Source organism: Saccopteryx leptura, chromosome 8 (assembly GCF_036850995.1).
Source record: "Saccopteryx leptura isolate mSacLep1 chromosome 8, mSacLep1_pri_phased_curated, whole genome shotgun sequence".
Classification (NCBI taxonomy): domain Eukaryota; kingdom Metazoa; phylum Chordata; class Mammalia; order Chiroptera; family Emballonuridae; genus Saccopteryx; species Saccopteryx leptura.
In genome coordinates, this window is record NC_089510.1 from 75999112 (window position 1) to 76013558 (window position 14447).

The window sequence follows — 14447 nt, forward strand, 5'->3', positions numbered from 1 at the left end:
AATATAATTGCAGTACAGGGAATCTGAAATCAATAAAGTTTTAGATGGGATGTGCCAATTGGATAATGAGAGTGATTTGGAAGCAGAGTTATTCTGTGAAGGAAATCATCCTTGTTGAATGTGTGGAGACTCAGCTCTGCTTCTGGCAAGTGTAAATAAAGTTTTGGACTCTAAAGAAGAGATATGTGACTTTGGGGAGTATCTATAGGGAGGCTGTTTTTTAGCCTATAGACCAATATGTGTAGATTCTATTTGAGACTCAGGCCTGTCCTATGGAGGTTTGAGAATGGAATTCATTCTTCCTTCCATACACCCAGGATAAAATGTTAGTGTGAAAAGGGAACTTAGTGGACTGCTGTCCTGACATGCTACTTAACTTCTTTTTGGTGTCTCATTATTTTGAGATTTCAACATTTTTTATCACAGATGGGAATTTTTAATTTAAAATACAGAGAAAATTAAAAAAATAACTCATCTAAAAGTTCATTTACATGTGTTTCACACATATCCCTTGAAGGGAGGCTCAAAGAACATTAAAGATGACAAATTATGGCTCCACAGTCACAAAGGCCTTTCTCTGTTGTCTTCAGAATTATGTTTTAAGGTGAAGTAGGAATTGAGTTTTCCATCATATTTTCCAAATATTCATACTATTGTATATTTGTGTTTGGGTGTTGCAAAGGAACTTTCTTTAAAAACTGTTTAACTAAGTTTAAAATATAATGAATCATGAGTGTTTAGACTACCATGTCTTGTCAGCTTAAAATGCAAGAAGTATTCAAATCTTGCTGATGCAATGTATTTTTAAAAAATTTTAATTACACATTTGAAGTCCTGATTATACCCTAGGGATTTATTTGCTTATGAAAACTCAAACTATAAATTACAATATTGCAGAATGCTTTCACTTCATCAGATTAGTTTCACCATTCATTCCACAGACATGATTTGTAAAATTTTGCAATACCTAGAAAATTACATTACAAAAAAGTATTTAAATATAGATGAAAATGATGTTTGTCTTTTGATATTTATGTTAAATAAAAGATGGAATGTTTTTGTTTAAAACCAATCCCTCATTCCCACCCCTACCCTCCAAACAAAATAAGTGAATGGCAATGTGAACAAAGGCTTTCTTTAAATCTGTTATTCAGTTCAAGTGTGTGTTAAGAAAAAATGGTCTAATCTATGTATAAAATCTAGCAACAAAAAGGGCCATTATAAATAGAAAAATAAAACATATAGAGGAGACAAATATTCTGTGCATATAGCTTTAAAATCCCAACAGAGAACACATGTTAGAAAGAGAGAGATTACACATTCATTAATTTAAACATAAATTCCCAAAAAGCAATATTCCAGCATGTTAATTTGTCACAATAGATTTACCCATTGGAATAAGTTCTCTAGTCTTGACCAGCAAGTAGAATCCAAATTTTACCATTTAACAGTTCAGTTGGAATAGAATGAAGATTTTCACACAAATAACTTAATAACATTGACTTTCCTGGATTATAATAAAGCATCTACTCAACATTCAGTCAGTTCACATGTAATGAAAGTCCTTGTGTCATCCCCTCACACAGTAGCAGGGTCTCACATGGAAAAGGGTTCTGTTCATTTTCTGTTTAAATCACAGGAAAATACTATAGAATTGGTTAATGAAAACAGCTTTCTGGTTTTTTCTTTGAAATCAGGTAGAAAAATCTAAAGTTATGAATAGAAAGTAATAAAAGGAAAATAGCTGACTGGGTGTCTTGCCTTCTGTACAGTGATATGGTAGAAATACAAGGAAAATGGGTTAATATCTTTTAGTTAGGAAATCTGGTCCCTTCACTTGCTATGGGGCTCAGTTTAGAGTAAGAAAAGAAAAAAAATATTTTTGGCTGCAGCTTTAGTAAACAAAGAATAACAAAAATATTACAGAAATGTCTTCAAGATATTTGACAACTCGGAACGCAGACATTATCACATTGATATTGCCTACATTACTCCACGAACCTCTTTGTAAATGAATAACTGAGCCTGATTTTGTTGGAACTAGAGAAAGAAGTACTAGTTCCAGTATTATTAAAACAAGATGATGAAAACAACTAACGAACCCAAAACAGTTATTTCTTCTCCTGAATAATAAAGACATCATGTTTGCATATAGAACAGCTTTTGCCTTATTGCTCTACGTATAAGAATATATTAAGGAACTCATAACAGACTGCACATTACAAACTTAAGGTTCTTTGGTGAAGAATGAAAGAAAACAGTATTTGAGCTTTAAAGAAAATTATCTCATCCATTTTCCTTTTATCTATTAATCCGTTGGATCCTCTCACAGAGCAGGGAGAGGTACTGTGTGAGTTTCACCATGGCAACAATTACCACGCCCCCTGCCATCATACATGTTGGCCAGAAGAGTGAATGGAACAGCACATTGGAACTGTAAAGTCTGGTTAGAATGACACTCTTCTGGTTTCCTTCTGGGTCGGAATAGCAGGAAAAGTGTTGGTACTTCCTGAAGTTTTCCATGACAACATTCACCAGGGACATGGATTCTTCAAAATTTTTTCCACACTTAGGTATATAGGAGCACTGTGGAAGAAGATAAATGGTTACCAGAAGATACTGTGTGTGTGTGTCTGTGTCTGGTACTAGGAGGGGGTGGGGTATTGAGGCCAACTTAATGATCTGTGACATAAACATGATGATTTTTCTTTTCATATTCAAACCAGTATTTCCAGAAACACTGGAAACTCGCACATTGATTAAAACAATGTTTCAGTATCCAACCGAGATGTACTTTGATAGCTCGCCCATATAAGTTTAAATATTGGATAACATCAGTGGACTCTTTTGGCCATTGCTAAGCATAATGAGTGTCTTTTCTTTTTTTCTCTTCTTTTCCAAAGAGGAGGGGAGATAGAGAGACAGACTTCTGCATGTGCCCCACCAGGATCCACTGGGAAACCCCCTGCTGGGGCCAATGCTCTGCCCATCTGTGGCCATGCTCGCAACCCAGCTATTTTTAGCAGCTGAGGGGAGGCTTTAGGGAGCCATTCTCAGCACCTGGGGTTGATGTGCTCCAGCTGTGGCTGTGGAAGGGGAAGGTAGAAAGGGAGAAGTGGGAGGGGTAGGGATAGAGAAGCAGATGGTTGCTTCTCCTGTGTGCCCTGACTGGGAATTAAACCCGGGACATCTACACCCCTGGCCAATGCTCTACCACTGAACCAACCAGCCAGGGCCAGCATAGTGGGTTTCAATTACTCTCCATTGAACACAGTTTTCCACGGAATCAGAATGTCAACCTATCTGCTTTTTGACTGTCCACAGCTGTCCACGTAAAATCAAAAGCTACCAGTTCTCTCAGGGAAAATACAATAGTTTCTGTTATTTTTTTGGCTTGGCTTAATTTATTCAGCTAAATCTCCTTTGTCAAGCTACTGTGGTCAAGAAGACATTTACGCCCCTGGTAAACTGCTGACAAAGAACATTATTGTCAAGTGTAGAAATACTGAAGAGCTATAATGAATGTTTCATGGCCAGTTAGCATAATGAAGTAATTTTTTCTCATAAACCTAGAAAATTTAAAACAGTACCAAATCTCAAATCAAGTTTACTCTTCTCTAGCACCCATCTGAGAACTTATAGTATCTTCCACATTTATATCTTTCTTGCCATATTTCTTGTACAGTGGTCCTTTGTCTATCGCGGGGGTTAGGTTCCAGAACCCCGTGATAGGTGAAAATCCACCAAGTCATGACCTTATATTTATTTTATTATTTATATATATTTTAAGGCTTTATAAACCCTCCTCACACTCTTATAAACCTTTCCCATGCTGTTATTAACCTTTCCCACATTCTTATAAACACTTCCTATGCTCTTAAACACGTTCTACACTCAAACCTATGTAATTTTAACAATATATAAAATTCTACATGGGTACTCACCAGTGAATATACTATAACTTGAATGATGAAGATGATGATGAATTAGCTGTGCAGTACTGATGACGATGAAGGTGATGACGAAGAGATGAATGTACTGCACAGCCAAGAAGAGCATTACAGCTCTTCTGACGGCGCCACTTCATCAAGTGCTTCAGCTAATAGTGTGCCTTGTATGGTCTCACATGGGCAAACTAGCTCAAGTGGAAACTGCCATAGCTGCGTTTTCTATACACGTGAGTCTTTGTCTACTTATCTGCTGTATGCTATGTATTTTATTTTGATTGACAATTCTTTTAATATGTTTTAATTAATATTCTTACATATTTTGTACATTGTCTTCAATCTCTTAGGCTAGAAAATGCTTATTTTACCACAAAATAATTAAAATAATAAATATGTAAAAATACCTATATACTGCAAAATCCAATAATATAGCAAAAAATTGGTGATACAAAATTAGATATATACAATTTAAAAATCTGTGATACAGAGAGACCGCAGAAAGTGAACCATACTATGGCAAGGGACAACTGTATATGTCTTTCCTTTCTTGCTTTCTACACACTTATGTCCTTTGATTTCTGTCTTTGTATCTCTTTTCCTTCCCTGCCCCCTTCCCTTTATATTTTCCCCTCTGTCCCCTCTTCCTCTCCTCCTTTCTTCTTCTCTTTCTCTTCTCTAAATACAGATAGAATTAATAAATTTTGTAGTTTTAAAAATATTATTTATTGAATATATTTTTGAACACATTTTTCTACTAATAAGCAGTCTCTGAGGAGATAAAATCCCTGTGACCCTCTTCTTGGTCTGTAAATGAGCAGTGACAAAACTCATGTAACAATTAATCTAACTTTTTATATAGTTAGAGAAAAGGTGATTTAAGTCACTTTTCTAGGATATTCATGAATCTTTGCTTAACTCTTTCTCTTCTCTATGGTACGGTGTATCCCAATAGGGTAAAAAAATTCCTGTCTCTTGTTATACAAATTATTAAATAATTAATTGAACTGACTTATATGAATTAAATTGGTTTGTGACAAGATCATTGCTAATCTATAGTGTCTTAGTGTAATTTAGAAAACTATGCCCTCTCTTCAAGACTGTTATTTTTCTGGTGAAAATGGACACAATACTGATTTTATTTTATAAAAAGGCACATTTTACTGCTATTACTAACTTATGTTGTTATTATACATAATCATATCTATGGCTTTTACAATGTGACTGACACTCCTAGGGTTGTACAGTGCACAACACACATGACTGTATGTAGAGACTCAGATGAGGTGGGCTGGTGGTGAATATTGATGTACATTGATGGGAGCTTTGGGGTAGGCCCCTGGAATTGTATAACAATTTAGGACTTATATATTTCATAGGAAGAAACTATAAAACAAATGGAGTGAGTTTTGCTAATGGGATATGTTTGGCTCACTCTTTCTTCTGACTTTATTAGTAGGTATGCTGGTACTTTGCTTCGTATGCTGTGCTGTAATTATTGGATTCTCTGACTATAAACACAGGAAACTGCTTCGATTAGTTAAGAATGGAGGATGAGCATGCCAGCTTTTATTGTAAACCAGGCTTAAAGTAATGTTTTCATAACAAGAGTTGGTTGACCCCTTCGAATCTCATCAGCAAAGACTAAATGTGAGTACACTCATAAATATGAGTACAGCAGAGAGCTGGGACTAGCACAACAGTAAAGGGTCAAGAAAGCAGTTTCTCGGTGAGTTATAACTTAGTATGAAAACTTGCCTTTCTGCCATGAAGCCTCTTTTCTACCAGCTGGATGCATTCTGGATCAAAAGGATTTAAGGCAGTAAAGGAATATATATTTTTTCCTTCTTCAATGATACTCAGATCATACCTTTAAATTTTTTAAAATGTTTTTTGAAGCAAAGTATTAAAAAGAAAAATAACAGATAAGCCATTTGTGGTTGAATTCAAACACAGCCAATTTAGATTATGAATGCACCAGGCTTCTTCTGTATATTTTTGTGCCAAGACAGCTTATCGTAGTAGATTCAGTGGCTAAGAGTACTAAGTTATTAAAATGATCTCATAAAACTGGCATTCCATTAAAAATAGACATTTTTCTCCTCTTTTGTTCTTGTGAATTGATATAGTTTTTAAATTTTTTTCAAGAAACATTTGTTCACCAAATGATAATTCTCATGCTAGGTAAGTTTCTTCTAAATGAGATATAAATTACCTTTGATACCATCTAGCAAGGTTGTAATACAGAAGCTGCTTATTATAGTTTCAAGTGAGCAGGGTCTCAAATGTGCACATTTGGACTGGCCAGAGGGGGCATATTACATATATGACTGGACTTGGATCCTGTGCCCATGGCATATATGATATAAATGCAACTTCACTTTGCTAGTGGAGAAAAGATTCCTTTGCCCATGTGTTTTTAGTTTTTTCTAACCTTGCTACCTGCCACCTTTTAACACACATAAGCTGCCTTCCACTAAGTCTGATACTGATCCCTGAAAACTCTACCCTGTGTCAATCTTTTCTTTGCTTTGCTTCTTGATGGGTTCTCTGTTGTGATAATGAACATATCATGTAGCCTACCTTTCCTGACTTGTATTTAGGAGATCTGGTCACTTGGCTTTTCAGAATCAACTTCTTTATGTAATGCGATTAATAAAGCCTTCCTGGCAGGGGTTATGTGACAATTAAATGATAATTATTTAAAGCCTCAATAAATTTTCTGAAACATTTTCTTATTGGGATATCACAGTTGTCCACATGATCTTCGAAAGTCCTTAACCAAGTGTACATAACAGACTATGAAAACTCTAAGCAGGGAAAAACTACTAGTTACATGGTTTTCACAGGAACAGTACTGTTTGATGGCTCTTGTCTTCTACTCCTTGCTGTTGTGTCCCAGAAGATTTGACAATATGCTGAATCATATATTTGAATTCTAGACTTCTGTTTCTGTGGCTGAAACTATAGCCATGTATATGTTTCTGAGGCTGGTATGAATTAGTGGTGAAAATTTAGTGATTTTATGATTTCATCATATGTGTGAAGGATAATTTGATGTGATTGGTTTAGACTACATAAAATGGATTTTAACAAATGAAAATTTACAAAGTGAACTACACTTGGCTGGAAAATGTAATATAGACTGGAAAGATAAAAATCCTGGCATTTTTAGATCATTTTATATTTTTAGTGGGAGGTAATGGGATAAGAAAGATTTAAACTTTTAGGCTCTGCATGACATATAACACAAAGCAACATGTGAATAATAATATTACACACAACACATAAGTACTAATCAAAATGTTATTTTTTCAAAAAAAAAAAATGAAACTAGACCACCAACTTACACCATTCACAAAAATAAACTCAAAATGGATAAAAGACTTAAATGTAAGCCATGAAACCATAAGCATCTTAGAAGAAAACCTAGGCAATAAGCTCTCTGACATATCTCACAGTAATATATTTGCCAATCTATCTCCACAGGCAAGTGAAATAAAAGACAGGATAAACAAATGAGACTATATCAAACTAAAAAGCTTTTGCACAGCTAAAGACAATAAGAATAGAATAAAAAGACAAACTATTTAATGGGAGAACATATTTGACAATACGTCTGATAAGGGGTTAATAACCAAAATTTATAAAGAACTTGTAAAACTGAACACCAGGAAGACAAAAAATCCAGTCAAAAAATGAGCAAAAGAAATGAATAGACACTTCTCCAAAGAGGACATACAGATGGCCAATAGGCATATGAAAAAATGCTCAACATCACTAATCATTAGAGAAATGCAAATTAAAACCACAATAAGATATCACCTCACATCGGTCAGAATGGCGCTCATCAACAAAACAACACAGAATAAGTGCTGGCAAGGATGTGGAGAAAAGGGAACCCTCCTACACTGCTGGTGGGAATGCAAACTTGTACAGCCACTGTGGAAAACAGTATGGAGATTCCTCAAAAAATTAAAAATAAAACTGCCTTTTGACCCAGCTATCTCACTTTTAGGAATATACCCTAAGAACACCATAGCACCGTTTCAAAAGGAGAAATGTACCCCATGTTTATGGCAGCATTGTTCACAATAGCAAAGATCTGGAAACAGCCCCAGTGTCCATCAGTGGATGAGTGGATTAAAAAGCTTTGGTACATATATACTATGGAATACTACTCAGCCATAAGAAATGATGACATCGGATCATTTATAACAACATGGATGGACCTTGATAACATTATACTGAGTGAAATAAGTAAATCAGAAAAGACTAAGAACTATATGATTCCATAAATAGATGGGACATAAAAATGAGACTCAGTGACATGGACAAGAGTGTGGTGGTTACTGGGGCAGGGGGGAGAGGGAAGGGTGGGGGGAGGGGCACAAAGAAAACCAGATAGAAGGTGTCAGAATACAATTTGACTTTGGGTGAGGGGTATGCAACATAATCAAATGTCAAAATAACCTGGAGATGTTTTCTCTGAACACATGTAGCCTGATTTATCAATGTCACTGCATTAAAATTAATAAAAAATGTTATATTTTCTTCTTCTTCTTCTTATTATTATATATATATATTTTTTACCATGGCAATAGGTCATTCTTTTGTGCCTTAACATATGAATATATAAACCTAGGAAACCTCTGAGACAGGCATTGGGCAGAAGATTTAGACTTACATCTATCTTCTTAATCCTGAATTTTGTTAATAAACCTTTCTGCTTTTCCAAATCCCTTAAATTCTCAGCAGTATTGAAAACCACCGAGGTGGCCCCATGACATGACCATTCCTCTTCCAGCTGAGGACACGAGGGTCCCGTCGCCTTCTCCTGACTGTCCTGGGCCTTCTGGGGCAATGAAGATCCGGCAGTTGATTCTTCTCCCCAATTCTTTGGAAAGTCACTGAATTTTTTTTCTCTCAGGCTCACTTCCAGAATCTTTTACATCAATAGATTTACTTTTATTTTCAGGAGAGACAGAAGTTTTGAGAAACTACCTCTTGGTCTTTGCTTAGACATGCTTTGTAGGCCTGTGAGTAGCCAGAAATGACAGGCCTTCACCTGAAAAGAAAAGGTGTGGGGAAGAGTGGAGGGAGGGCACAGGGGTTGTCCGGCAGGGAGCGCAGACGCACTGGTCAGCCGCCTTTTACTTACGATGGTAGGAAGGGAGCTACTGATTCTCAGGGTCACTTTCGGAGAAGGGATTGCTCTTTTGTATAAAGGAGGGTGTCTTATTTCAGAAAGGGGTTATACATTTAATAAAATCCATCACAATTATCATCTCCAATGTGCTAGGTAGTGTGCTAGTCACAGGCATCCAAAACATAAGCAATGTAAGATAGCTCAATTAGAGAGAAAATGGAAAAAGATACAGAACAAGGGGCGGGGGGTGATGGAATGGCACCAGGAATGAGGCTACACAGACTTTCAGTAAAGATTGGACCCATTCACAGAGGTGGGCCACACATGTGCTCTCAGAACGCTTTAGCAGCCAGAATATTCTAGTTCACAATGCCTATGAGATAAACACACACACACACACACACACACACACACACACACACACAGACACAATAAATAAATAAATAAATAAATAAATAAATAAATAAATAAATAAATAAAAACATTGCTCATGTGAAATGTAAATATTCTTGGTTCCCAAGTCAGGTGGAACATTTATAGTGTCCTCAAACAATAACTATTGTGCATGTGTCTATTAAGTGTGGACAATGTGTCAGGCTCTGTACCAGAGAAGGAAGCATCATCCTTATATTCAGAGAATACAGAGGGCACCGGCTGGCAGCCTTGGGCTACTGTGCCCCTAACTGTATTCCATGCTTTTGAGCTCTTTGACTATGAGTGATGGACAGAGGTGCTGAGAGGTAAATTGGGGTGCTACGTTCTTTGCCTTTTGAGACTTCCTACTCTATAATGACGTGAATCCCACATAATTTAGTTTCCTCCTGTGTAGTCTGCACTGCTAGTGTCTGCTTGATTTTGGCAAGCAGTACTGTTAGAAATGTTTGGTACATGAAAGGAAAACAGTATTCACACTCTGCTATGTACTACGGTTTCTTTCAGTATTGAACAAGGTCCTCCTGAGAGAGGTTTTTCTTTTTGTGTCTTCCAGAACATTCACATTTATTACGGCATTTCAGCTTGCTTTGGAGTAGACACTTAAAAGACCTAGGAAATCCACTAATGAAATAGAAGCCGCATGGAGCCTTGGGATTAGCCAATACCCAGAGGAGTTTCATTCACAGAGCTGTCCGGCTCATGACGTCCTCAGGCCCGGAGAAAGTCAGATATTTAATCCACCTTGCTTTTCACCTTGGTCCTCTTTCCTGGAAATGGGAAAGAAGTCGGCTCCTTCTCCCTGCTTCTGTTCTTGATGCTCAGTAAGAGCTTCTTTCAGGCACATTTCTCTTTTCCTTTATGCATAAATTTGCCCTTAGCTGTTCTAGAATTCAGTTTTGGTGTGCAGGGACTAAACATCATCAATCGGCAAAGCAATTCTGAATCCATAGTCCATTGTAGTTTCAGCACATGTTTAATAAATATCCCTAAAGTTAAGATGTTAATTATGAAGGTGTCATGTGTCAAATTCCCAGGCAGGTTTTTTCCCTCCTTTTCAGGGAGCATGTCTATCTGTTTAATATTCTCCCTGTGTAAACTGGTACTAAATATACACCCTTGACCTTCCCTATGGATCACAGATAATTCAATTCTTTGCTTATGGCCTTTAACTCGATCCTAGGTACCTATTGGAATATGATGGAATGTCATGGATTCTCAGCTGCACACTGAAATATACCATCCAAAGAATAAATATTTCATGGAATTAAGATTTTTCAGAGCTCTTATCTTTCTTTTCTCAAGAAAATGCTATGATGTTTTTCTCTTCCAGAGATAGCACGATGATGAGGTAAAGAGACTTAGATTTTTAATTCAGACCTGGTTAGTGAATGTGTGTCTTTGGGAAGATTATTTCATTTTCTTAGCTCAGCTTCATTATTGTGAAGTGGAGATAACAGTGGTGCCTAGTACTGGAGATTTCTGGTATAATTAAATAAATGAGTTCATGTAAAATATTTATTTTACTATACTGTGCCTGACACATTTTCAGCTTTTGACAAAGTCTGGCTGCTATTACCTGGCTATTTAGTCAGGATTAAGTCAGATAATTTAAAAAATTTCTTTTAATGTTTATTTTATTGATTTTAGAGAAAGAGGAGGCGGGGCGGGGGGGAGAGACAAGAACATCAACCTGTTCTTATATGTGCCCTGACTGAGGATTGAACTAATAACCTCTGCTCTTCTGGATGATGCTCTAACCAACCAAGCTCTCTGGCCAGGGCAAAGTGAGATAATTTTTATTAAGTTATTAGCATAGTGCTGGGCACATAGTTCATAGTAGACAGTTACAAATGTTGGGTCCCTGCTATTTTCCATTTAGATTCTCAACTCCACTTTATTTTCTTCCCTATCCTCTAACCCTACCAACGCTGTGCAGAGGAACTCAATGAGCACAAGCTTTGCTCAGGATTTCGTGCTCTCACCACATCCAAGCACAAAGCTAAATAAAATCTAGAACACTGGTTTGTGTCTGGTGACATTTTTAGTTGTCATAGCTGGAGGGAGAAAGATGCTAGGCATCTAGTGGGTAGAGGCTGGGGAGAATGCTAAACACCCTACAATGTACAGAACAGGCCCCATCCACCTTTACAGAAAACAAAGATTTATTCCACCTGGATGTCAGTAGTGTTGAGATTGAGAAACTCTGTTCTAGATAGTCATGTTCTCAGGATTGAACTCAGAAGTCTTCAGAATGTGTGACAAAATGAGGGCTGATACTGAGTCTGGAGTTGTAAATAACTTGCTATTTTGAAAAACCTATACTCCATCCAAAAAAAGCCATCTTCCCCATGACAGTTATAAATAAAATACCACATATATGGCATTGTACCACATACCAAAAAATGCACATATTTTCTTGTTTTGTACCAAAATTCATTGTAAATTCACTCTCAAACCAGATGGGTATGATTGAAGAAGCCCTGGTGGGTGGACAAGTTTTAAACTCCGAAAGGAGATCAGCATTGAGGAATTCAACAACCATAGTGAATTGATACTTAGCCACTGTCTATGACTCTAGTGAGAACTGTGACCGGGCAAGGCAGGGGCCCCTGAGCCTGCTTGCAGCTCCCAGAGATGGCTAGTCAGGCAATTGCTCCACTGAGCCCGCCAGCTTATCAGCTTAAGCAGCTTTAGCTCTAATGTTGACAAGAGGCTGGCACGGTATTTACAGGCTAAAGAACAGGAATATATAGTGAGTGTAAAAATTTAAAAATAAAATCCTTTTGGATGTTTTCTATACAGATGTAGACAGATGGCTTGATTGATAGTCCTTGCCTCCTGTTGTCTCAAGTCAAACATTGTCAGTAGTGCCTTAGATATCTTAATATATAAAACTATGCCCATTTTTTCAGTGACTATGGGGAAGGCTATTATTTTTGGTGAGCTTGGGGGAGGGCATTATGAAGGGGAGATCCACACTGAGAGTGTTTTAATCTCCCCCCCAAGAATATCTTGACTATTTCTCATGCTGGATTAAGATCACAGTTCAATGGCCTTCTGACATGCAGATAACTATATTTTCAATGTGTATATTTCTGATTATGAGCAGAGGACAGCTATCCAGAGAATGAAGAACGACCACGCCACAAAGGTGAGCCAATGTTTGGTGTCACGTTTGTCCTGGGAGCATCTGCTGACTTCAGAAGGTGCTGAGAGCCTAGAAGGCTGAATGGTATTTTTGAAAGCCTTGCAGGGCTAGGTGCTATCAAGTGGGGTCCTGATGACCCCCCCATTTACTTCATATTGGGGCTCTTAAGGGCTGCAGCATAGGAGTAATGGCAAACCTGAAGTAAACAGATCCTCTCAGGGACTTCAGTTCAGACTTCAATATCTCAATGTATGAAGTCAGAATGAGGCGATCATAAATGGCTAATGCACTCAGGGGCCTGGCAGAAGCAAATGGTAATAAGTTTTGAAAAATATGACATCACCCTAGGCTTAAAATTATTTTTATGCTTAATTTTGCAAATATGATATCTGGAACCTAATAAAAATTAACCAGACATTATACAACATGAAAAAAATAAAAGATAGAAAAAATAAAATAGGCACATAAGGGCTTCAGATATTTAAGTCATCACAGTAAACTTTAAAATAACTACAATTTTACTTTTTAGTTGAAGGATTTAAAAGATAAGAATTAGGGCCTGACCTGTGGTGGCACAGTGGATAAAGTGTTAACCTGGAAACGCTGAGGTTACCGGTTCAAAACCCTGGGCTTGCCTGGTCAAGGCACATATGGGAATTGATGCTTCCTGCTCCTCCCCCTTCTCTCTCTCTCTCTCTCCCCTCTCTATAATGAATAAATAAAATCTTTAAAAAAATGTTTATATAAAAGATAAGAATTAGAATATTGCAGAAAACTAAAAATTATAAAATAATGTACAAATGGATGTTTTAGAAATAAAAATTACACTAAGAGAAATTAGGAACTCAAAGGATGGGTATAACAGTAGATTTATCAGAACTGAGAAAATAATTGTGAATTAGAAGATAGGTCAATATCCAGAATAAAGCACAGAGACAAAAAGAGGGAAAATAAAAAAATGAGAATAAGACACACAGGGGATACAATGAGAAAACCTACCATGTCCAGCTTAGAGTCCAAGGATGAGAAATGGAGACACTGAGAGCAAAGACAGTATTGGATATGATAATGACTGAGAACTATCTAAAATTGACAAGGAACATCAAGGTACTAGGAGAGAATCCCTGGGAACACTAAACAGGCTAAATAAAAATAAATGTACAATTTGGTACATAATAATTAAACTATGAATCAAACAAAAAATTCTTAAACTAGATCAAGATTACCTTCAAAGAAGCAGCAATTAGGTTAAAGCTGATTTCTAAATGGTAAAAATGCTTACCAGAAGACAATAAAATGTTTTTAATGTAAAGAAACAAAATAACAGAAAACTTAGAATTTTATACTCAGTGAATGTATCCTTTAAGAATGAAAATGAAATAATATTTTCAAACAAATGAAAGCTGAGATAATTCTTTACAGCAGATATTATTTAATACTTGTTAAAGAGTGTTCTTCAGGCAGTAGCAACATGACCTCTGATGGAAGAGCAGATATAAAAAAAGGAATGAGAACAATGAAAATGGAAAATCATGGGGACATGTGTAAATTAATATCTACTATATATAAAATAATAATATCTATATAAGCTTAAGGTATATATAGAAAAATGATAATATATGAGTTGGGAAGAGAATAAATAGAGTTAAAATGATTAATGTTTTTGATTAGTCAAGATTGCAAATTGTAACTTCTAGGCTAAACACTTAAATAATAGCAACAGAACAGGTAACTTCCAAGAAAATAGAAAGGGAAATGGGATTATAAAAAT

The 14447-nt window shown here is 36.4% G+C and overlaps 1 protein-coding gene across 5 annotated transcripts in view; it reads right to left on the reverse strand.

Annotated features, from left to right (window-relative positions):
- Positions 1-763: 763 nt before the first annotated feature.
- The window catches only part of KCNMB2 (potassium calcium-activated channel subfamily M regulatory beta subunit 2), a 293224-nt gene continuing 279540 nt past the window's right edge, over positions 764-14447 (reverse strand). For all 5 annotated transcript variants that reach the window (XM_066347073.1, XM_066347071.1, XM_066347070.1 and 2 more), the window contains exon 5: positions 764-2586. In XM_066347073.1, the coding sequence (XP_066203170.1) occupies positions 2302-2586 (285 nt within the window). In that variant the 3' untranslated portion in view covers positions 764-2301. The remainder of the gene's footprint in view (positions 2587-14447) is intronic.